The sequence below is a fragment of the Dendrobates tinctorius genome, unplaced genomic scaffold, assembly GCF_039654945.1.
Source record: "Dendrobates tinctorius isolate UK_male_01 unplaced genomic scaffold, ASM3965494v1 ptg000103l, whole genome shotgun sequence".
Taxonomy (NCBI): domain Eukaryota; kingdom Metazoa; phylum Chordata; class Amphibia; order Anura; family Dendrobatidae; genus Dendrobates; species Dendrobates tinctorius.
Genome location: NW_027361771.1, coordinates 1,139,080 through 1,162,602, shown reverse-complemented (window position 1 = coordinate 1,162,602; position 23,523 = coordinate 1,139,080). Strand labels below are relative to the sequence as shown.

At 46.4% G+C, this 23,523-nt stretch overlaps 1 protein-coding gene across 3 annotated transcripts in view; it reads right to left on the bottom strand.

The window, feature by feature from the left end:
• FBF1 (Fas binding factor 1) overlaps window positions 1-23,523 on the bottom strand; it is an 86,405-nt gene that overhangs the window by 30,036 nt on the left and 32,846 nt on the right. For all 3 annotated transcript variants that reach the window (XM_073587910.1, XM_073587911.1, XM_073587912.1), the window contains 9 exons: window positions 22,670-23,062; window positions 20,803-20,892; window positions 20,607-20,710; window positions 20,439-20,482; window positions 20,254-20,343; window positions 20,062-20,162; window positions 13,062-13,268; window positions 3,220-3,327; window positions 2,572-2,711 (listed from right to left, as the gene is read on the bottom strand). In XM_073587910.1, the coding sequence (XP_073444011.1) occupies window positions 2,572-2,711; window positions 3,220-3,327; window positions 13,062-13,268; window positions 20,062-20,162; window positions 20,254-20,343; window positions 20,439-20,482; window positions 20,607-20,710; window positions 20,803-20,892; window positions 22,670-23,062 (1,277 nt within the window). The remainder of the gene's footprint in view (window positions 1-2,571; window positions 2,712-3,219; window positions 3,328-13,061; window positions 13,269-20,061; window positions 20,163-20,253; window positions 20,344-20,438; window positions 20,483-20,606; window positions 20,711-20,802; window positions 20,893-22,669; window positions 23,063-23,523) is intronic.

Genomic DNA, 23,523 nt, shown 5'->3' with positions numbered 1-23,523 from the left:
ACTGGAGACTTCTAAGGTGGCCAGCAATGAGTCCAGACCTGAATCCCATAGAACACCTGTGGAGAGATCTAAAAATGGCAGTTTGGAGAAGGCACCCTTCAAATATCAGGGACCTGGAGCAGTTTGCCAAAGAAGAATGGTCTAAAATTCCAGCAGAGCATTGTAAGAAACTCATTGATGGTTACGGGAAGCGGATGGTCGCAGTTATTTTGGCTAAAGGTTGTGCAACCAAGTATTAGGCTGAGGGTGCCAATACTTTTGTCTGGCCCATTTTTGGAGTTTTGTGTGAAATGATCAATGTTTTGCTTTTTGCTTCATTCTCTTTTGTGTTTTTTCATTTAAGACAAATTAAATGAAGATAATAATACCAAAGAATTTGTGTTTGCAATCATTTTCAGGAAGAAACTGAGTATTATCTGACAGAATTGCAGGGGTGTCAATACTTTTGGCCACAGCTGTAGAATCCCCATGTGCTGTAGGTCACCCCCATAGAATCCCCATGTTCACCCCCATAGAATCCCCATCTTCACCCCCAAAGAATCCTCATCTTCACCCCCATAGAATCCCCATGTTCACCCCCATAGAATCCCCATGTTCACCCCCATAGAATCCCCATGTTTATACACATGAAAAAAAAACAAAAAAAAAAAAAACACATACTCACCTTGGTCCCATTTCCCAGCGATCTGCTTCTGCTCCCGTCTCTGTCTCCAGTGCGCTGACTCTCCGGCAGTACACAGCTGACGTGATGAGATGACGTCATCGTGTCAGGTGTTTCCCATGCTGATTGGTGGAGGAAGTGGCCGGACGCCCCTCCTCTACCAATGCTTTCTGGGCCTAGGGAGACAGCAAGAGGGCGGGCACGGTGCGGCCGGCGGACCTCAGGTTTCCAGCCCCACGGCTGTCTCGGTCCGCGGGACGGACTGAGACAGCCAGAGGGCCGGATGCGGCCCACGAGCCGCACTTTGCCCAGGTCTGGTCTACAGCAATCATGCACAATGCAGAAAAAGGGGGAGAGGAGACCAGCGAGATATTTGGTCACGGTACAGAGGAGCAAAAAAAGAAATTGATAGGAGATCGATGGGCAATATGTAAATTAAAACCACTTTAAGACAAATTACACTCTGGGACACTCTGCAACTCTATAGGTAATCTGTTGAGAGGTTTTTGTTACTCCATCAGAAAGCATCATAATTTAAGGGCAGAGACCCTGATTCCAGCAATGTGTTAATTACTGGGTTCTGCAGTTTTGATAAAAATCACATTTTTATCTGCTGCAAAACTATTAGTTCTCTGAATACTGCCCTCTGTGTTACCCTGCCCACACCACTGATTGGCATTTTTCTGCCTATGCACAGGATACACAGAAAGCTGCCAATCAACTGTGTGAGCAAGGTTATTCAGAGCTCATGAGTATGGAGGTCTACATGATATCAGGTTTAGTAGTCCTCTAGTGATAATCTCCTTGTGATAAAACAGTGATTTTATCAAAACTACAGCAAAAATCCCAATAAGTCACTCATCACTTGAATCACTATCTCTGTCTCTACAATATGCTGCTTACAAATGAGGAGTCAAAGATCTAGTGACAGATTGTATTTAAAAATGTCTAGATACAGGGCATATATACAGGGCAAGCAGACTTGTTCTCTAACAGCTGTGAGACAGTGACCGGCGTTATGGTAAATGGCTGGTATGTGTCACAGAGGCGGAGGTCCTCTGCTCTGTAAGCCTGAAATGTTGCTCTGGAACCTGTAGCTCCACGAGCCTTATTTAGCTTATAAGGGGCAGGGTTTACAGAGTTAGCCGTAAACTGGGTGGGTCTGGCTAGCCACACACCTCCCATCAAGGGGTGGGTCTCATACGTTATAATGGGACTGTGGTGTGATCACATGGTCTCAGTGTTGGAAGGTCCTGCAAGAGGACAGGTCTTCCTGAATAGTACATGGTGAGGGCATGTACCTGCAGAGTCTGTGACAGCTAACTGCATTGGGAAAGCTACTGTTCTTCTAAGGGTCTGGAACTGTTGGGTTTGACCTGTTGAGCAGGTCATCGTCCGGGACAGTGATCCCAGTAAGGCAGCTTCCCTGGAAGCTGGGACTGACAAGAAGTCAGCGTGTGGAGCAGAGCTCCTGGGAGGTAACCTCTGCCAAGGGTTTGTAAGAAAGGCAGAGAGGTGTATCTGCTACATGAACAGACTGGTGCCTTACTATGTTTGTGAATGTAATGAAACTGACTGTACACTTTCCGTCTTATGTGGTGTTTAAATAAACCGGATGGTCTGTTTAAGTGAGAAACTGTACCTGTGTGCCTTAATCACGTTACCAAGCGAGTGTCCTCCAACAGATACAGTGAGCGCTATCTTACACTGTGCATTGTAGCCAGTGTAGCAGAATAAGAATAATGGGACCCATAGTGAGAATGACAGATCCGTGAGGTTACAATGTATACAGTATACCATAAAAATGCATACAATGAATATATACAATCATTAAAAAACTCTTGTGTAACGTCTTTAACATGGCCACATGATACAATCTAGTTTACAAGCTAACCAGTCTGTTGGCATACCTCTCAACTGGCCCTCTCTCTGACGTGCTCCGAGCTCCAACTCCTGAGATGTGTTTACTTGGGTGCTCTGCACTCTCACGGACAGGTCGCCCAGCTTATGAGAGAACGATTCCATTTGCTCTATGATTCCATTTAATGACCTAGGAAGGTCAAATAACCAAAGAAATAAATCACCTGAATGTAGAAGTAATAAAAGTAAAATCGCAGAGAAAAGTCACATTTGATAAGACAGTTTACATGTATTTATAGGGCTGTATACACTTTTCTAATCTCCTAAGAAAAGTATTAAAGGTGAAGTAAAATCTCGAATCTCAGTATCTTTGCAGTAGTATGTAAGAAGAGTTATCATGTACAGAACAATATTGTCCAGCAATCAACTGAGTATAAGGGCTTAGAACTGCTAACAGCATATGTTTTGGTAAAAAAAAGGATTAGACATGCTTAATATCTACATGCCCCATCCTTTCCCGTGTGTCTAGGCAGCGTGCACACTCACCAGGCAGTTGTTCATATAACAGCAATGTTACATGTATGGTCATCTATAGACAACTCCAATGCTGGAGACATTTCTCTACCCATATACATCTAAAAACAGCATAAAAATAAATCAGTATAACCAGTGGGTCATGCAGAAGAGAAAAGACAAACCTCGTGTGTGAAGAAGCACTGGTTACTGCATCTATTTCCTGATCTTTCAGGCGTTTCAGCCGCTGCAGCTGTTCTTCATGATCTTTGCACATTTCCTGGACAGAAACCCTAAAGGGCGAGGAATAAATAAAAATGTATAAAACACTTATTTGCAAATCATGAAATAATTAATTTACTAAAATGGGAGCTGCACTTTGAACAAACTTTGCAAAAATCAATGGTAAATGCATAAGTGAGAATCTTTGTAATATATTTTATCAGAGAATTCTGCTTCCTTCAACACTAAGGGTGTGTGCACACGGTGCAGATTTTGCTGCGGATCCGCAGCGGATTTTCCTCTGCGGATCTGCTGCAGATCCGCAAGCAATGTACAGTACTATGTGAGCCAATGGCTTTTAAAAACCGCAGTGCACATGCTGCGGATTTGCTGAGGTTTTAAATCCGCAGCATGTCAATTCTTTCTGTGGATTCCACAGCGGTTTGACACCTGTTCCATTGTACAGGTGTCAAAACGCAGGGGAAAATCACAGGTCATTTTACCTGCAGATTTACCTGAAAATCCGCAGCTCAGTCCGCACTGTGTGCCCTCACTCCGGATTGAGCTGCGGATTTTTCTGCGCGGATTTGCAGGTAAAGTGACCTGCGGTTTACCCCTGCGTTTTGACACCTGGACAATGGAACAGGTGTCAAACCGCTGCGGAATCCGCAGAAAGAATTGACATGCTGTGGATTTAAAACCGCATCAAATCTGCGCGGAAAAATCCGCAGCATGTTCACTGCGGTTTTTAAAAGCCATTGGCTAACATAGTACTGTACAATGCTAGGCGGATCTGCAGTAGATCAGCAGAGGCAAATCCGCTGCATATCCGCAGCAAAATCCGCACAGTGTGTACACACCCTTATTAGTCACTTCTTCCTGTACCCAACTTTTGAGTTTGCCATCCACTCACATCTCAAATCCATCTTGCTCAAGACCAGGCGGACTGCTGGATCTCTGTGGTGTCATGTGACAAGGTGAGTGGGAGTAAGGAGCAGGCAGAGGGAGACATAGGAAGATCATGCTTAGATTTCTAACGCCTCTTATAAATTCCCCCAAAGTTGGTAGCCCACTGTCTGTAAATCAGACATTGCTTTTGATTTGTTCAACATAAAAAAGATGGATTTTTGGTTCTTACCGTAAAATCTCTTTCTTGGAGCCTTCATTGGGGGACACAGATTACCATGGGTGTATGCTGCTGCTGCTAGGAGGCTGACACTATGCAAAAAACAAGAAAATTGACTCCTCCCCGGCAGTATACACCCACCGACAGATACCAAGTACCTCAGTTGGTGAGAAAGCAGTAGGAGACGCCACGGAACTATAACATATGTACCAACCCAACAAGGGACTCAAGGACCCAACACGGTACAACTTAAACAGGGAGGGTGCTGTGTCCCCCAATGAAGGCTCCAAGAAAGAGATTTTCCGGTAAGAACCAAAAATCCATCTTTCTTTATCGCCTTATTGGGGGACACAGATTACCATGGGACGTTCCAAAGCAGTCCCAAGGGCGGGAACAGCAATAAGGAACGAAAGAACAGGAAGGGCTTAGGTCGGCCGATGCGCCACCGCCGCCTGCAGGACCTTCCTACCAACGACTGCATCAGACGAAGCCTGGGCATGAACCCTGTAGAACCTCGCGAACGTATGCAAGAACGACCAGGTCGCGGCCCTGCAAATTTGCAGAGCCGAAGCCTGGTGTCGAACGACGCACGATGTTGCCACCGCCTAAGTGGAGTGAGTTCTCACTCCCGGAGGCGTCCGTTTTTCCTGAAGACGGCATGCTTCCAGAATAGTAGAACGAATCCAGCGAGCGATCGTGGATTTGGATGCCGGAAGCCCTTTCCGGTGACCAGAGATGACCAGCAATGAATCGGATTGACGAAGTGAAGCAGTCCTAGCGAGATAAACATGCAAGGCTCTAACAGCGTCCAGTTTGTGGAGTGACTTCTCAAGAGGGTGAGAAGGAGCAGGACAAAATGATGGAAGAACGATATCCTCGTTGATGTGGAAGGAGGATACCACCCTTGGGAGAAAAGAAGGAACGGGCCTGAGGACGACTTTATCCTGATGGAGTACCAGCTAAGGAGAACGACATGACAGGGCCGCTAATTCAGAAACTCTTCTGATGGATGTTATGGCAATCAGAAAGGTTACCTTCCATGAAAGAAAAGACAAAGGGATGTCCTGGATGGGCTCAAACGGCGCTTTTTTGGAGAGAGCTAAGAACGAGATAGAGATCCCACGGTTCTATCGGTGAATGATGAGGAGTGGCCACATGAGCGACTCCTTGGAGAAATGTCTTAACCTGCGGTAAAGAAGCGAGCTTCCTTTGAATAAGGATAAACAAAGCGGAAACCTGGCCCTTGAGGGTACTGAGAGACAGACTCGAATCTAAGCTAGGCTGGAGAAACCCAGTATGGACGGAATGGAAAAGGACATTGGAAAGACTCTTTTATCTTCGCACCAACGGAAAAAGGCCTTCCAATGCTATGGTAGATGCGGGAAGAGGCTGGTTTCCTGGCTTTGACCATCGTCTGAATCATCTGGTTGGGAAAAACCTGATTCTCTTAAGGTTGCGGCCTCAACGGCCATGCTGTTAAATTCAGAGTCCGAGAAGTCTCGTGGGAAAGGGGGCCTTGCGAGAGAAGATCCGGACGGTCTGGAAGCCTCCAGGGGACGTCCGTGAGCATGTACACCGGTTCCGCATACCAACGCCTTCTTGGCCAGTCTGGTGCCACAAGAAACACTGGCACGCCTTCCGATTTTATCTTCTTGACCACTCTTGGGATCAAGGCAAGAGGTGGAAACAGATAAGGGAGTTGGAACTGGGACCACGGAATTACTAGGGCGTCGAAAGCAACGGTTAGAGGGTCCCTGGACCTGGCTACGAAACGCGGAACCTTGTGGTTCATCCGAGATGCCATGAGGTCGACATCCGGATAACCCCAGCGCTGGCATATCTAATCGAAGACGGTGGAATGGAGAGACCATTCGCCTGACGCTAGGCTTTGGCGACTCAGAAAGTCGGCTGCCCAGTTTTCCACCCCTGGAATGTGAACAGCGGAGATTGCTGGAACGTACTGTTCTGCCCAGCGCAGTATCTTTGCCACTTCTGACATCACTTGGTTGCTGCGCGTGCCGCCATGATGGTTTATGTACTCCACAGCCATGGCGTTGTCCGACTGAATGCGGACCGGCTTGCCGACGAGAAGAGGTTGCCAGCAAAGAAGGGCCAGGAAGATTGCTCTGATTTCGAGAAGATTGATAGGGAGCAGAGTCCCCAACCTAGAAGGCTGGCATCGGTGGTAATGACTTGCCCCTGGAGCGGGAGGAAGACCTCCCCTGGAGGACTGATGTAGGCATTGCCCACCAAGTCAGGGAATGCCTCACTCTGAGAGGGAGGAAAAAGGGGCGGTCTAAAGACAACGTCGTCTTGTCCCAGCTGAGAGGAGGGACAGCTGAAGGGGGCGAAGATGAAACTGTGCAAAAGGCACTGCCTCCATGGAAGCCACCATCTTCCCCAGAACTTTCATGCAGAGTCGAAGGGGAATGGGCTTCGGCCGTTTGAGAGCTCGAATCTCTTTGGACAGAGATGCAAATTTTTCCCTCGGAAGAAACACCCGGGCCAGATTCGTGTCGAATTCCATGCCTAGGAAGGTCAGACGCTGAGTGGGTCTGAGAATGGACTTTTCTTTGTTGACTAACCATCCGAGACGGCCGAGGGTATCCAGGGTTATGTGAAGACTCAGGAGACAGTCTTGACGGGATGAGCCTTTGAACAAGAGATCGTCCAGATAAGGGATGATGAGAATCCCCCTGGATCGAAGGATGGCCATGACCGTCACCATCAACTTCGTGAAAACACGGGGAGCAGAGGCTAGGCCGAAGGGAAGAGCCGTGAATTGATAGTGATTTCCCTGAATCGCAAACCGAAGATATTTCTGATGTTGCAAATAAACAGGGATGTGAAGATAAGCATCCCGTATGTCCACAGAGCAGAGGAATTCTCCGGGTTCCATTGAGGCTATCACTGATCGAAGAGACTCCATTTTGAAGTGGAGAATCTTCACATGGCGATTGAGCAACTTGAGGTCCAGGATTGGTCGAAGGGTCCCGTCTTTTTTCAAGACTACGAAAAAATTTGAGTAGAACCCTGAAAACCGTTCGTCTGAGGGAACGGGGACAATCACTCCGGCGGAAAGAAGGGAGGAGACGGCTTGAAAGAAACCTGGAACGTGGGACCGCTGTCTTGGGGGTCGAGACAGGAAAAAAAGTTTGTTTGGCTGGGAAGCAAATTCGATCTTGTATCCGGATGCGATGATTTCCCTGACCCAAGCATCGTTGACAACAGACAGCCAAGCGTCCGTGAAAAAGGAAAGTCTGCCTCCCACCCTGGATATAACTTCCAGGTGGGGTGACCCGTCACTTGGAGGAGAACCTTGCTGGGTAGATTTTTCTGTGGACGAGAAGGCAGGAAAGGGCCTAAACGGCCGGAAACCCTTTCTGTTAAAAAAGCGTTTTGGCCGAGACTGAGGGAGAGAAGTGCTCTTACCACCAGTGGCATCCAAAATTATTTGATCTAGCTTGGCTCCAAAGAGCCAAGAACCAAGGAAAGGCAGATTGGTACGCGACTTTTTAGAGGTGGTATCTGCATTCCATGACTTTAGCCAAAGGACTCGGCGTACGGCTATTATGTTGCTGTTAGCCCTTGCTACGCACCCAGCCGCATCCAAAGAGGCGGCTAAGAGGTATTTACCCGCATGATTAATTTGATCTGCTAGATCTGCCAGCTCGTTCTGGAGAGCTGCCGCTAAGATGCCTCTGCGAAGAGTTTTTGCCCAAGCTGAAATGACTTTTGCCACCCAGGAGGAAGCAAAAATAGGACAGAGAGAGGCGCCGGATGCCTCAAAAATAGACTTAGCCAGAGATTCTATCTGCCTGCCTGTTGGATCCTTAAGCGATGCCCCGTCCGGAAGGGATAGAACCGTCTTAGAGACTATACGAGAGACGGGAGGATCCACCTCGGGGGCTTTGGTCCATTTTGTGAGCAGATCTACATCAAAGGGATACAGGACATCTAAGTACCTGCGGCCTGAAAAGCGTTGTTCAGGGTGCTCCCAATGTTTGGTTAGAGTAGTATCGAACTCCTTGTGGTTTGGAAGGGTTCGGGATGGAGGCCTCGCTCGTTTAAATGGAACAGAACATTCCTGAGGAGGAGGTTCGTCCTGCTTAATTTCCAAGGTTTGGAAGATGGCAGAAAGAAGACTATCGACCATATTCCGCGTTTTAGATATATTATCTGCTTCTGAGCTAGATCCCGATTGGGGATCGTTGTCAGACCTAGGGCCGTCCTCTGAAGACGGAGAAGGACACCTGGGAGAAGCCGACGGGCCTAGTGAACTGGAAGACGAGCCAGACAGAACATGCTTCCTAGAAATCCTACTCGGCCTGTCCCTCTGAAGGTCGCGGTCAGGTGCGGATGACTCACCCTGAGAGGCGGTCGGTGCACAGGTGGCTGTAGATAGCTGAGGCTAACGTTCTAGGACCTGGACCAGGGACTGAGAGACTTTAGTCAGATCGAAGACCGACTGGGACATTGCAACGGCCCACTCTGGGAGAGGGGAAGTGCCCTCATCCCGGGAATCCGTGTGCTCCTGAGAGGCCGACATAGCTGAAGGGCTGCAGGACAGGCAGAGGGGAGACGACTGACCTGACGCCCACTTCCTTTTACAGCGTGCACAAGCGTAGTGGATAACGGTGGGCTTGAAAGATAGCGCCGTTGAAGGGTTAAACATAGGTATGTTGAGCACAATGGCTGCACTAAAGGCTGCACTAAATAGTAGGGCTGCAGAGGAGAGACAATTTTTCCATTAAGCGCCGAGCCTACCGAAGTTCTGACGAGCTGGACCCTGACGTGTCCCCCAAGCAGCGCAGGAAGCCAGTGAAATTGCAGAAGGAAGCTGGCTGTGATCTCGGTGGGCGGTACGTGGCGTCGTGGCGACTAGGCAATGGCAGAGGAGGGGCGCGGTAAAAATGGAGAATGACATCCTTAAAAAGAAAGTAGCGCTGTGATTGGTGTGAAATGGGCGCGAGAAAAAAGCGCGCCCAGAGTAGAAATTCATGCCCAGAGAAAAGGGAGCTCGCTCAGAACAGGGAGGAGGGAGCGCGCTGAAAGTGAAAGTGAAACCATGTCTCCCTCCCTGCCGAGCTCTTATACTGATGCCCGCGGCGCCGATAGTAAAAGGTGAGCCTGCGTTGAACCGCTGCTTACAAGGACCCCCCTGTGTCCTAGTAGACCTTGTGTGCCTCTTTCCCTGATCCTAGTATAACCGGAGCGCGGCTGCGATGTGAGGCGCGTGGCTGCAGTGGGGGAGTAGAGGCGGGAAATTCAAAGTTTGAAACCACTGCTTGTGAAAACATACGGGACTAAAGGGATCTTTCGGATCTTACCTGACGTCCCTGAAGAGGATGACCGCAGGGGCATGCATAGCAGCAGGCCGCTGGGAGAGGTCCTCTTACCCGTGTCACGTAGAAGACGGCGTCCTTTAGTTGGGAGCAATGGCGACTACCGTCTTCCTCTCAGCCCTGTCCTGGGATAGGGATGAGGAGTTGTTTTGGCAAGGACCGGCCACCTGTCGTCCGCCCATAGCACCGAATGGTGATATGGAAAAAGTCCTGCCTGCGGTACTGAGAGTTGCAATGTGGGCGACACCACACTGCTCGCTCAGCCGCATGATATGGGAAAGCAGGGTGAACATTTACCCCCTGTTTCCCGATGTAGAATCTGGAAAATAAATGGGAAAAGATTAATACACACACACAAAACCTAAAAGAAAATGGTTAGATGCGGATCTGGGGAGATCCCGGTCTGCCTCCTACAGACACTAAGCACAAACTGAGGTACTTGGTATCTGTCGGTGGGTGTATACTGCCGGGGAGGAGTCAATTTTCTTGTTTTTTGCATAGTGTCAGCCTCCTAGCAGCAGCAGCATACACCCATGGTAATCTGTGTCCCCCAATAAGGCGATAAAGAAAATAAAATTATTAAAATGGCCTGGACAAAAATGATGGTACACTTAACTTATTTTTTGTTGCACAACCTTTTGATGCAATCAAATGATTTCTGTAACTCTCAATGATTCTTCCGCACCAGTCCACAGGTATTTTGCTCCTGCGGTCTTGGGTGTGATGGGCTCCTTCTCCAGACTTCATATTTCAGCTCCCTTCACAGATGTTCAATAGCATTTAGAGCATTAGATCAGGGCTCATAGAAGTCACTTCAGAAAAGCCCAATGCTTTGCTCTTGTCCATTCTTGGATGTTTTTAGCTGTGTGCTTTCAGTCATTATCCTATTACAGGACCCATGACCTGCGACTCAGACAAAGCTTTCTGTCACTGGGTAGCACATTTTGCTCCAGAAGACCATGATAGTCTTGATATTTCATTGTACCCTGCACAGATTCAAGACACCGCCAGATGCAGAAAATCCGCCCCAAAACATAACCGTGCCTCCTCCATGTTTCACAGTATGTACAATATTCCTTAACTGCATCATTTTTGCATCTGCGAACATAGAGCTGAAGTAGCTTGCCAAAAAATCTCCAGTTTTAACTCTTGTCCTTTGAATCTTTCCAAAGGACATTCTCTCAGAAAATTTGTGGCTTGTCAATGTTCATTTTATCAAATTCCAGTGTCACTTTTTTATGATTTGCTTTCAGTGGTATCCTCTCCGGTCGTCTTCCATGAAGTCCACTTAGGCACAGACAGGGACGGACTCTGTTTACCATCCGTATTATCTGTCGATGCAATTTGTCATCAATTTTCCTCTTTAAGCCACATCCAGGGAGGTTGGCTACAGTCCCTTAGACCTTAAACTTTTGAGCAATATATGCAACTGCAGTAACAGGAACATCAAGCTCTCTGGAGATTGTATTATAGCCTTTACCTTTATCATGTTTGTCTAACATTTGCTTTCTAATCTCCTAAGACAATGCTCACCTTAGCTTTACTTGGTCCATGTTGAGTGTGGTACACACCATGATACCAAACAGTACGGTGACAACTTTTCACCCTTGAAATAGGCAGACTGACTGACTACAAGCCTGTAGACACCTATGATGCTAATTACAGGACACGTCTAAGCGTAACGACCCTATGGACAAAATACTTTGAATTTTTTCTAGGGGTACCATCATTTTTGTCCAAGCTATTTTCGTTTGTATCTTTGTTTTTTTCTGTAAATTTAAATTGAACATTTATTTTGTCAGTTTCAAGTTATTTTAGTGACCATTGTTTGTTTTTCTTAACAGGAAGGTACCAACAATTTTGTCCATGTTTGTAGATACAGTACAGTGCAGAAGTTTTAGAAAGCTGTGAAAAGAAGCCGCAAGGTAGGAACGCTTTAGACACTACTTGGACAACTCCTTCTGAATGTCTGCCCCTATTAAAATAAAAACAATTATACTGACCTCCAGTGCCGCTGCCATTCCAGAGGTATCGGCACTCGCGTTCTCGGGGCTCTCTTGCGGTTATTATGTCACGTGAGCTACTCTCCCAGCATTCGGACAAATCGAACATGAAAGGAAAGTCAGCGAGCAGTCGCAACCCTGACTTCCTGTTGATATTCGATTCGTCCAATGGAATGCAATGAAGCTGGAGCTGATTGGGCACAGGGTTCACGTGACGCAACAACCTCATGCGAGCCCTGGGAACGTGAGTGCCGACGCCGCTGGCATGGCACAGACATGGGAGGGGAGTGTTGGCATTTTTATTTTAACGGAGGTAGGTATTCAGATTATGAATAGTGGATAACCCTTTAAATAGTTTATTTTAAATAATAAACAAAATGCAGAGTGACTTAACAAAATATAAATCTAAATCAATACTCTGACCAACCAACACCTTCAAAACATCAACAATGCATCGATTTTTCTAGGTACACTTGCAAAAAGTCAGACTTTATAGGATTATAGTCAGGTATATAAGTAACTAAGTATACCAAACAGGTGATAATGATCATCATTTTCATACGTGGGTTGAAACAAAATTATTAACTGAAACAGAAACAGCTGTGTGTGTAATAGCCAAAATGCTGCTACAAAGGTGAGGTTATGAAAAACGATTTTATGTCACGCGTCAAACGCCATCGCAAGACTATGCACATCACCAAGACACAAGGTAGTTGTGCCACATCATTACTGCTACAATGTAAGTGACACGTTGGACTGGAACAGTGAGGTAAGTAACAGGTGACAGCTGTGGTTTCTTCACATGCTGCTGCCATTTTTTTTTTTTTTTTTTAACTACTAGAAAACCTTTTTCATTGTTGAGCCTTTGTGATTCACAGCCATTTTGGGGACATGTGATGGGGGGTTGGCTTTTGTTAATGGGTGTTGCAAATGTCCAAACAAAATGTGGACATCTGTGAATTCTGGTCCACTTGTACAGAATAAGTTGATCAGTAGGTTGGCAAACCTAAGATCCAGATTCATATCTACATAGCTTAGGACTGCCGTGTAATTTCCTTGATTCTGCTGGTTATGTCAGCATGCTAACAGGGGGGAATAAAGAGCAGGGATCCATTTCTGTGCATGGGACACATCATAGCAGCCAGTCCACTCCCACCAGCTCAGAGTAAATTGCAATTTAAGAGATAGAGCCTGTAGAGATGAAAACTGGTGGAAATTCAGGAAACAAGACATAATAGCCAGAGACAGTGTTACTTTGCATGTACACACAAGCCAGCTTATTCTGAAAAGTTACTTGAAAACATAGTTACCCATTATATTTTCCTCCTCACCTCTGAAGTTCTCTTATCCTTTCTATTTCCATATCTTTTTCTTGTTGAAACTCTGTCAGTTTCTTTTGATATTGAGCCTGCAAATCTGCCTTCTCCTGCTCTGCACTCTTACAGCGAGAGATGTACTGCTCAGAGAGCTCTTGGTTCTCCTGTCGTAGTCGCTCCTCTCTCTGACGGGAAGAGTCTTCTAGTATCTTCAAACGGGTTCTACAATAATAATTTTTAGCTATCCAGTGCCAGCATATTCTGCAGCATCTTACAAATTAGAGGGTTCATGAAAAAACAATATCAGACATTACAGAACACTTTAATACAACAATTCAATCTAGAGGAGTGAGGGCCCTTCTCACAAGAGCTTACAATCCATAATGAACTAGGAATGACACAAAGGGTAAAAAGTTCTTATACTGTATGGTTTGGCCATATTTTATAATAAATAATGGTATTCATATAAAGCTGCATGAGCTTTTACCATCCAGTATCTGTGTAAGTGGAGAAATGAAATGCTGCTGAATGCATGGAGTACATAGGAAACTGATGAACATAAGGACTCTGATTCTGAGGACAAATGTAGAAAAATAAAAGCTGAAAAAAGGATAGATCAATGGAAGTGATGTGATAGGCCTGCCTAAAAAAGTGTTTTGGGGTATGCCTGAAACTATTATGGACAGTGGGAATTAATCCGATTTTCTGAGGTAGTACTTTACAGAGATCTGGTATAGCATGAGAAAGTTTTGGCTGTAGGAATAGGAGGAGGTTAGTCTTACTGGAGATCATTAACAGAATGAGGACTACAGAGATGAGGAAAAAGATGTAGGGTGATACAGAACTATGGAGAGCTTTGTGGGTGAGAGATAAAAGTTTATATTGTAATTTTTAACAGACAGGCAACCAGTGCAATAACTGATACAGGAAGGAGGCATTAGTGTAATCTGCTGCATTTAGTATGTATTAAAAAGGGGAAATAGTAGTTAGGAGAACACCAAGTAGTAGCAGTCAAGATAAGAATGAAGAGTTCTAAGCTTTTGGATGGTAAAAAAATGAAGATTTTGGGTACTCACTGTAAAATCTCTTTCTTGGAGCCTTCATTGAGAGCACAGGAAACCATAGGGAGTATGCTGCTGCCACTAGGAGGCCGACACTGTGCAAAAAAAAAAAAGATAGCCTCTCCCCAGCAGTGCACATCCACCAACTGGCACAAATTAATGTTAGTGAGAGATCAGCAGGAGAAGAAAACAAAGGAAAACATAGCTGAAAACAACATAGCAGAACCAACACAACTTTATACAAAGGTGGATACGGTGTCCCCCAATGACAGCTCCGAAAAAGATATTTTATGGCGAGTACCCATAATCTTCATTTCTCTATCGCTTCATTGGGGGACACGAAAGGATAGCACCCTCAAGTCTGAGCTCGGGCAACTGCAGGACCTTTCTACCAACAATCGCATCCGACGACGTGTAGCTGTGAACCCTGTAGAACTTCGCGAACATATGAATGTAATATCATTAACAGCTGTGCAAAGTTGCAAAGACGATGACTGGTGACGGCCGCCGGCCCTAGAGGCCCCCGCTGCGTGAGCAGGGTGAACCGTGACAATGAGTAGACGCATTCTGTCCTTATGCGATAGGCTTCCAGAATGGGGGAAAGAATCCAGCGAGCAATGGTAGATCTGGAAGCAGAGATCTAAAATTATGAACATGTCTGTTATACCGGTCTTCTCAGACCACAGTTCACACCACACAGTTTATGTCTCTTACGATACCACACAAGTCTTTGTTGGTACCACCACAGCTCCTGCTGTCACCGATCACCGGCACCACCGGCTGCTGTTCACACACACAGCGGCTGGAGTCACTGCAGCTCCTGCTGTGCCATCTTCGTGGACCCGCCGATCCACCGGAAGCCGCTTGTCACCTTCGTGACCCCACTGAGCCACATCAAGCCACTTGTCACCTTCTTGACTCCACTGAGCCACATCAAGCCGCTTGTCATCTTCTTGACTCACACTGAGCCACCGCAGGCTGAGTCGAGAAAAAAGAAGAAAAAAAAACACACCACAAAAAAACTCACGTGTCCTGACTGTGTGCTATTCAGGACACTCCTGTCTCCACCTGAGACCGTCCAACACAAAGGGCGCACCGGGTGCGATTCAGGGAGCAACCCTCCTCCCAGGGTCTCCCCACACACCGGCCTCACCAGGTCCAGGGGCTCAGCGGGTGCTCTTCAGGACATCTGTCTCCGCCTGAGACTGCCCAACACTCGCGCCTCACCAGGTCCAAGGTCACACCACATGCTCCTGGGATCTGACTCTTCTCCCAGGGTTGACCCTCCAGGACCTCTCCTCACTGAACCCTCTAAGTACACTGTCTTCCTCACTGACCCAGGTCAGTACCACACGAACACCTGTCCGATACCTGTGTCGGCCACACGGGTCACCGTTTTACTCATTGACCCAGGTCAGTACCACACGAACACCAGTCTGTTTCTCCTGTCTTGCCCACACAGGTCCTCGGGTACCTCTTCTCCGCAGAGGCACACTAGCAATTACCAGGCTCTTTCTCCTGGGGAAGCAGCCGCACTGGGCTCACCGATCCAGACAGTGCCTTACTCACTAGGCCGCCCCATGGTTTCCAGAACAACAGCCGGACAGTGGCTTCCCCACTTGCAGGCCGTCACAGGCTCTGCTCACACGTGGCCGGTCAGCAGCACATCACACAAGGCTTCCACAACCGTCAGCCCTCCTGGCTCAGCGTTGCTCTTTGCCATCGAATTTTGCAGTCCATATCCGTTGCTCCCAGCATTGCAACAAGGCTACACTACTGCCCATAGCCTTCTCCACCAATTGTGAGGTAGCGCTGTCATTCAAGGTTGGGGACACTCGCTTGGCAGCAAATAAATCACATCCGGTACGGGTTTTCCATAAAACCATATCAGTCCGTGAGGTTTATTATTCAGCATAAACCAAAGGAAGCACCACAAAGTTCACATCAGCATAGCGTCCATTATATAGGCTATTCAGCCTCATCATTCTCTCACCCATCAGGGTTCCTTATGCAGCTTCACCATCGCATACGTTAGTTCCCTCCAGGGAGCTCTCAGGCACACATCGCCAATGCTCACACAGCCGCTCCACAGGCTGTTAGCCAGGAGATCCTTCTCCTCACGGGACCGTCCAAGCTGGACCAATCAGATCCCAGCATTCACCCATGTGACCTACCCTGGCCACCATATATGGTCCGTAGCCACGCCCACCGGGTCACATGACCTCATCACAGGTCCTTCACATACTCACATAGCCTTTTACTATAGGTGTTATCAGACACACCCCTGGATGGATTTGTAGGTAACCAGAACCCGCCCATCTCTCTAGTTACCTGAAGACTTCTCCCATATACTTAGAAACAACACCTCAGCCATGATATTGCTGATCACACATACACAAGTCTCCATCTCAAAGCCACCCACTTTGAGATACATAACTATCCTTCAGGATTCTGCCACTCATCCGTGCTCTTGGGACATCCACACAGCGCCCCCTAGTGGACACAGTGGTCATTACACCACAGGCGGTAAATGCAAAATGACGAAGACTTCCTTGCCTTGATCATGGTCTGGATAACCTTAACCAGCAGACTTCAGTATCACAGCTTCAACAGCCATACCGTTAATTTGAAAGACTGAAAATTCTGTTGGCAGAGAGGGTCCTGCGAGAGGAGATCTGGGGGAGATTACTCCTGCGTACCAAGATCTTCTGTGCCAGTCTGGAGCGACGAGTATGACAAGCACTCCTTCCGCCTTGATCTTCTTGACCACTCTGGGAATCAACGGCAGAGGAAACAAGTATGGGAGGGAGAACTGGGACCAGGATATTGCCTGCGCATCGTCGGCGACCGCTAGTGGGGTTCTCAAGATCTGGATACAAACTGTGGTTCAGTCTGGAGGCCATCAGATCGATATCGACAGTTCCCCATCTGAGGTAGATCTTGTCGAAAACCGACGGCGAGGCCCTCAGTCAGCAGCCCATTTGTACACTCCCACGATGTTTACCACTGGGATTGCTGGTATGTTTAGTTCGGCACATGACAGGATCTGAGCCACCTCTGACATCACTACTCGACTTTGAGTTCCTCTTTGGTGGTTGATGTATGCCACCGCCGTGGCATTGCCGGATTGGACTTATATTGGATGGCCCGTGAGAAGGTTCTGCCAGTGAAGAGCAAGAAGGATTGCTCTGAGTTCCAGAATGTTGATGGGAAGGGATGATTCCTGAGCGCTCCATCGGCCCTGGACTGTCTGGTTTTGAAAAACTGCTCCCCAACCGAGCAAACTGTCGTCCGTTGTTACGACCTTCAAACGCATTTGCAGCAATAATCTTCTGCGACGGATGAGGGGGGAGCATCTCCACCATTCCAGGGACTTGCTGACCTGTGAAGGAAGTGTGACAAGCTGATTCAGAGAGTACTTTTGTTCTGGCAGATAGAAACTTGCCAGGCTGGTGTTCAACAGCACTCCCAGGAAAACTATGGGTTGGGAGGGAATCAGAGACAACTTCGTGCTGTTGATTATCCAGCCGAGATGAGAGAGGGTGTCCAGAGTGATCTGCAGACTCTCGTGACATGCTGAGGGGGGAGAGCATTGATCAGAATGTCATCCAAATAAGGGAAAACAAGAATGCCTCTGCTTCAAAGAATAGCTATGACAGTTGCCATTATCTTTTGGGAGGACCCGACAGAATTCATTTGAGAAGTAGTTTTGCCAAGGCTGAAACGGACTTTGATATCCACACATTGCAACAGAGGGCCGAACCCACCACCTTGAAGGCAGGTTTGGCAACATCTTCGGTGTGACTGTCGGAGGGATCCTTCAGAGTGATGATGATGTTGTTAGTGCAGAGCTGGGAGACTCTTTTCATTTCTGTAGCAGGTCGGACGTAAATGGATACAAGAACTCCATGCATTTTCTTCTCTGATAATGCCTTTCTGGATGCTCCTATTCCCTTGTAAAAATTCCGTCAAATTCTTTGTGGTTGGCAAAAGCCCGGGGAAGCTATTCGTCTACCTGAAGGATACATTTGCTCTGAGGGTGAGGTCTCCACATCTTGTACGTTAATAGTCTGATTAACAGTCAGAATCAGTCTATTCAATATGTACCATAGTTTGGAAATTTGTTCAGAGTCCAGACTGGAATCTGACTCAGAACGGGGGTCTGATTCCTGAGTCGCAGGAGCAATGGAGAGGGATCCTATCATGGAGGACGTTGAAGGCGATGGAGAACTGGATGATGAGCTAGTACGGAGACGCTTTTTGAAACTTATGTGTGATCTACAATGGTGGGTTTAGGAAACAAGAGGGTCCAGAAAAGCCCATGTAAGTGGACAGGACCCCCTGGCACTTGGGAGGAGGGGGCGTGCTCTCATTGTGTGCAGTGGAGGGTCTCCTGGGAGAATAGCATGGTGGGGGACTACAATCTAGGCAGAGGGATGATGTCTGATCAGAGGGAAATTTCCTCTTACAGAAAAAACATGCAAAGTGTAGAACAATAGCAGGAAGATGGGAGGGACACTCCCTGGGGTTAGGCATAGAGGTGAAGAAATGTACCAGCGAAAGAGCGATGCTGGGGATAGATAGATGCCCTCCAGTGATAGAGTTTCCTCAGGTCCTGGATCCTGTGCCCTTGTGAAACTGGAAACAACAGTGGATCAGTGTGGTTCCAAGTGGTGAGCTCCTAGGTTCATGGGAACTGCAGAGCCTGCAACGGTCTCTAGAATAGCCGGCGACTAGAAGATGGTGCCGTGAGAAGAGGAAGAGACAGTGTCATAAAAAGGCGCACAGAGTTCCCGTGCATCTAAATGAGTGGCGTGTCCTGATAGGCTGAGAGCGGTGGGTAGAGGGATGCGTGAAAGCCGGAGCGTGCGAATGGCCAGGCTAAATTTATAAACAAGGCCGCCGGAGAGAATAAGGCGCAGCTGATCGGGAAAGGGAACTTAATGTGCGAACTGACCATGGCAGAGCAAAAAAAAATTAAGTAAAAGGGAAGACTAGGGCCTTTTTCGTTTTTTTTAGCCCCCCTAACTGCCACGGATTAGCCTGGGAAGATCTTATTCGACATCTGTCCTGAAGTTCCCGAATCCTTCTTCACAGACCGGTATTGGAAGATGGTCATCAGATGTCCCAGACACTGACAGTCGCGCGGCTGTAAGGTAACAGATTAGTCTTCCCTCCCTGCTCCGTCTGGCTCTTGGGGTCGAGCAGGCAGAGGACTAGTGGCAAGGACTGTAGGCCGGGAAGCCCCAAACACTCTTTCTGTGTTACTGGGTTAGGGTCCTGTCTAGTAGACCAGAGAGGGTACAGTAGTAACACAACGCCACACTATGATCTTGGTCTCTAGGTGGAAGTGACATAGTGACATAACTCAATCCTGTTTCCCTCACAAGCCATATCTGAAAGAAAATGGGAAATCAAACAAAACCTAGGGAAGAAACGGGACTGGAACCAGACCAGTGTCTGCCTCCTACTGACACTAAGGTAAAAGCGATTAACTTTGTGTCAGTTGGCGGATGTACCCTGCTGGGGAGGAACTATCTTTTTTTCTTTTGCATTATATCAGCCTACTAGCGGCAGCAGCATACACCCCATGGTTTACTGTGTTCCCTAATGAAGCAATACAGAAAGGTCGGATTCTCGAGATGTTTTGAGGTACAGTGACAAGATCATGCAAGTGACTGGATATGTGGTGTGAAAATAACATGTGAATTCCAAGAGATTCAATTTCAGATAGAGACAATAGACAGATGGCTTTCAAGACAGATTGAAAATAAAACAGAGAAATGAAATTGAACTAAAGAATAAAACATGTAACTTTATGCACAAAAAGGAACGACTGAAATCATAATAAATGATACCTAACAATTTTTATGCTGCTCCTAGCTAGCCTTATTCTCCATAGACAACACCAGGAGTCAAGAATTCACTGCACTCCCACGTATATCTCTAGGTACCTGTGTGCACTCTCTATTAGTTCAAGATCTTCCTTGTGCCTTTGTTGCAAAGTCTCCAGTAACAGGTTTTGCTGTTCACGCTCCAGATGAAGTTTTCTTATCTGTAATGCACACAAACCATTCAACTTTTAGACTTTATTTTTTGGAATATGTAAGCCTTTAAAATATCCCTCCAGACCCAAGATATGATACCTGAGTCTCAAGATCTAGTAACTTGTTATGTAAGACATCACTATGAATTTCCTTCTTGCCTTCTTGGATCTTAGACTGAACAGCAAATGGCTGAAGCAAAAAAATAAGAAAAAAGGAGTAAATACATGTGAGATTTAGAAAGAGAAATGAGGTTTATGTAAAGTATAACACTATGACTGACTGACCTTATCTTTGTCTCTGTACATTTCTGAAAGCATAGCTGAAGGAGCTGCAATACAAGGGAAGTCAGTGATTCGGTAGAGAGGTCGCTAAAATTTCCACCACCATCACCAAACTCCATTGAAAAGGGGGATGACTAAATACAATAAACAACATAATTCTGGTCACGGTACCTGGAACAACGTTTTCCTTCTGTGTGGAAGATGTAGGAGTGATGGAAGATGTAGGAGTGGTGGTGGATGCTGCTTTCACACCAATTTCCCATGGTAAAGGAGGTCTATGAAAAGAGTAAATGATTTCATGAATACGGCTAACCAAAAAAAGTGTTGCATGCAGACACAAAATAGATTGCCAGACAATCGTACCCACCCAGATACTTCAGCTAAGACTGGTGTGATCTCTTGAATGGTCTTGCCACGGTCTGACTGTTGGATGGTATTCGCAGACCCAACCGGACCACTGTGTAAAGAAGCAGAAAACCATTTTACACTGCAAAGAGTTTATCTATAAATGACAGTGTCGGACAGGATGAATCGGATCAGCCATCAGAATCTGTCAGGTCACCTGAGCTACTATGGCAAACGGAGCAGAATAGTAATGTCAAATTAGCCAATAGCATAGAATACAGCAGACTCATAATTTTAAGTCCAGAGTAGTGATGAGTGAATGTGCCTTGATAAGGTGCTATCTGAGCATGCTTGGTGCTAATTGAGTGTATTTAGCGTGCTTGAATAATATGTTCGAGTCCCCGCAACTGCATTTCTCGCGGCTGTTTGACAGCTGCAACACATTGTGGGAATAGATAGCTCAGCTGGGATCTTTGCTTTGGCACAAGCGGGTGGCTATGGAGTCACTACAGCAGACTAGCAAGTTCCACATGGATATGGACACGGCATATTTATTGTGCACACTTGTTATTCAATGTTACACATGCCAAACATGAAATAAAACATCTAAGGCCGTCTGGCCACTAACTAACAATAGCAGGCTAACTACAAAATAAACCTATATAACAGCAAAGAAGTCCATGTAATCTTACTGTGTCAGCTCCCAGCTCAGCAGACAAGAAAGACTGAGAGATCCCAGCTCCTCCTGATTATATCAGCTGGACCAGTCAGGAAACCAATACCTGGATTGAACGCGTGGACGGGGAACCACCAGCCTTTTCCATGCTGATCACTAAGGAAACCAGGACTGGATTACAGTGAAATAAACTGGCTTCATCATCAGTACAGGGAGACATATGAAATGAAACGGGGAGAAATATACCTGTTTTCTAGTACCTCTCCCCTTGGCACCTCACAACATGTAGGGATTGCCTAACAAACAGCCAATCCCTGCAGGTGTTGCGGCTGTCTAACAGCTGCGAGACAGACAGATGCAAGGACTCAGACATATTTTTCGAGCATGCCGAAGATACTCTGTTAGCACACGAGCATGCTAGAACACCTTATCCAGGCACGTTCGCTCATCTCTAGCTCAGCGTGCTCAGAATTCCAGCACTTCAACCACTTCTTTCTGCTTTCTCATCAAGGAATGATGACCATTAACATATCCAGCTGTCTTATAATCACTGCAGAGTAAAGGTGGGTAACGCCAGAAATTACGAAAGGCTCATTAATACATTCCTAATAACGACATATAAGTATGAGCGAGCTGGATTCTTTCTTAAAGGCTATAATCACATGAAACCAGTGTGATTGGGCAGATGGTATAATAACTCAGCCGACTGGTCATGGTTAAATAAAGCAGTATACTCTCATTATAGATGAACTTTATATAAACTGGAAATAGCCCAACTTAAAAATGTATATACGTTACAGGACGAGGTTATGTAGCGATGTAAGAATCCTGCCTAATAACTTTCTCTAATCCAGTTCCTAATAGTTGCAAATAAGAATATGTCACTGTGTGGGAAACATTGTAGGTCGGTTGCTCAGTGGGTAGCACTGTTGCTTTGCAGCTCTGGGGTCCTGAGTGCGAATTACCCCAAGGTCAACATCTGCAAGGGGTTTGTATGTTCTCCCCGTGTTTGTGTTGGCTTCCTCGGATGTCTCCGGCTTCCTCCCTTATTCCAAAAGACATACTGATAGGGAGTTTAGATTGTGAGCCACCATGGGGACAGTGAAGATGATGTATTTAAAGCGCTTTGAAAATGAATGGCTATTAACATAAGCAAAATAAATAAAATGTTATATGAGGTAGAAAATGCAAATAATAGTTGAGTCTTACAGACCTGCCTACAGAAGTCTCTTTAACATCATTTCGATTCTGAACGTTTTGTTCTTCCAACTTCTCTTGTTTTTGAGCCTTACTCCTAGACAATGAGGACATCAACCACTCATCATCATCCTGCTGCACAGCCGGGGTGTCAATCTGGGAGGTTTTTATTTGTGTAGCCAATCTAGCATCTGATTTAGTTCCAGATGGTGGTCGACCAGTAGCACTAGGTGTAACAGTGGAGGGTCGTGGAGGCTCCCTTAAAGGAGTTAGATCCGGGACATCTTCGTCTTTGAGACCTAACCAGTCAGCTCCACTCTTCTCCTCCCTTGCTGGACTCCGGCCCGCAGGGGTGGCCGAGCGAGATCTTGCATCAGCTTTTAATGCACCGTTACTTTCTGCAGAAAATCTTGGTGTTTTTTTAAAAAGGCAAATGTTAAAAAAAAAGCACACAAAGAAAAGTGAAAAATAAAGTTGCAGATGAAAATTCTATAATTATGGTATCATTGTATACCAATAATCAAAATTAAGTAATAAAACGATCACCACACATACTACCAGAATTCTTCACAGTTACTTTACTGCTGTTGATGCTCTGACCCCAATACTGATACTGGGTAATGACACTGAAAAAGGTTGGCCAATCATAGGCCAGAGTAGTGACATACTATTGTCAGTACATCGGGCCATGATTGCCATACCAAAATGATGCCACTGCGGCCACATCCTACTACAGGAGTGAATACAGAGATGACAGCAGGGAAGAAGCCGTGAGAAATTAAATAGCATATACAAATTTTTATTATTGTACCATTTTGGCAGAAGTAAGTTTCTTTTTCTCTCAGTAAACCTCTATAAACTATATGATCT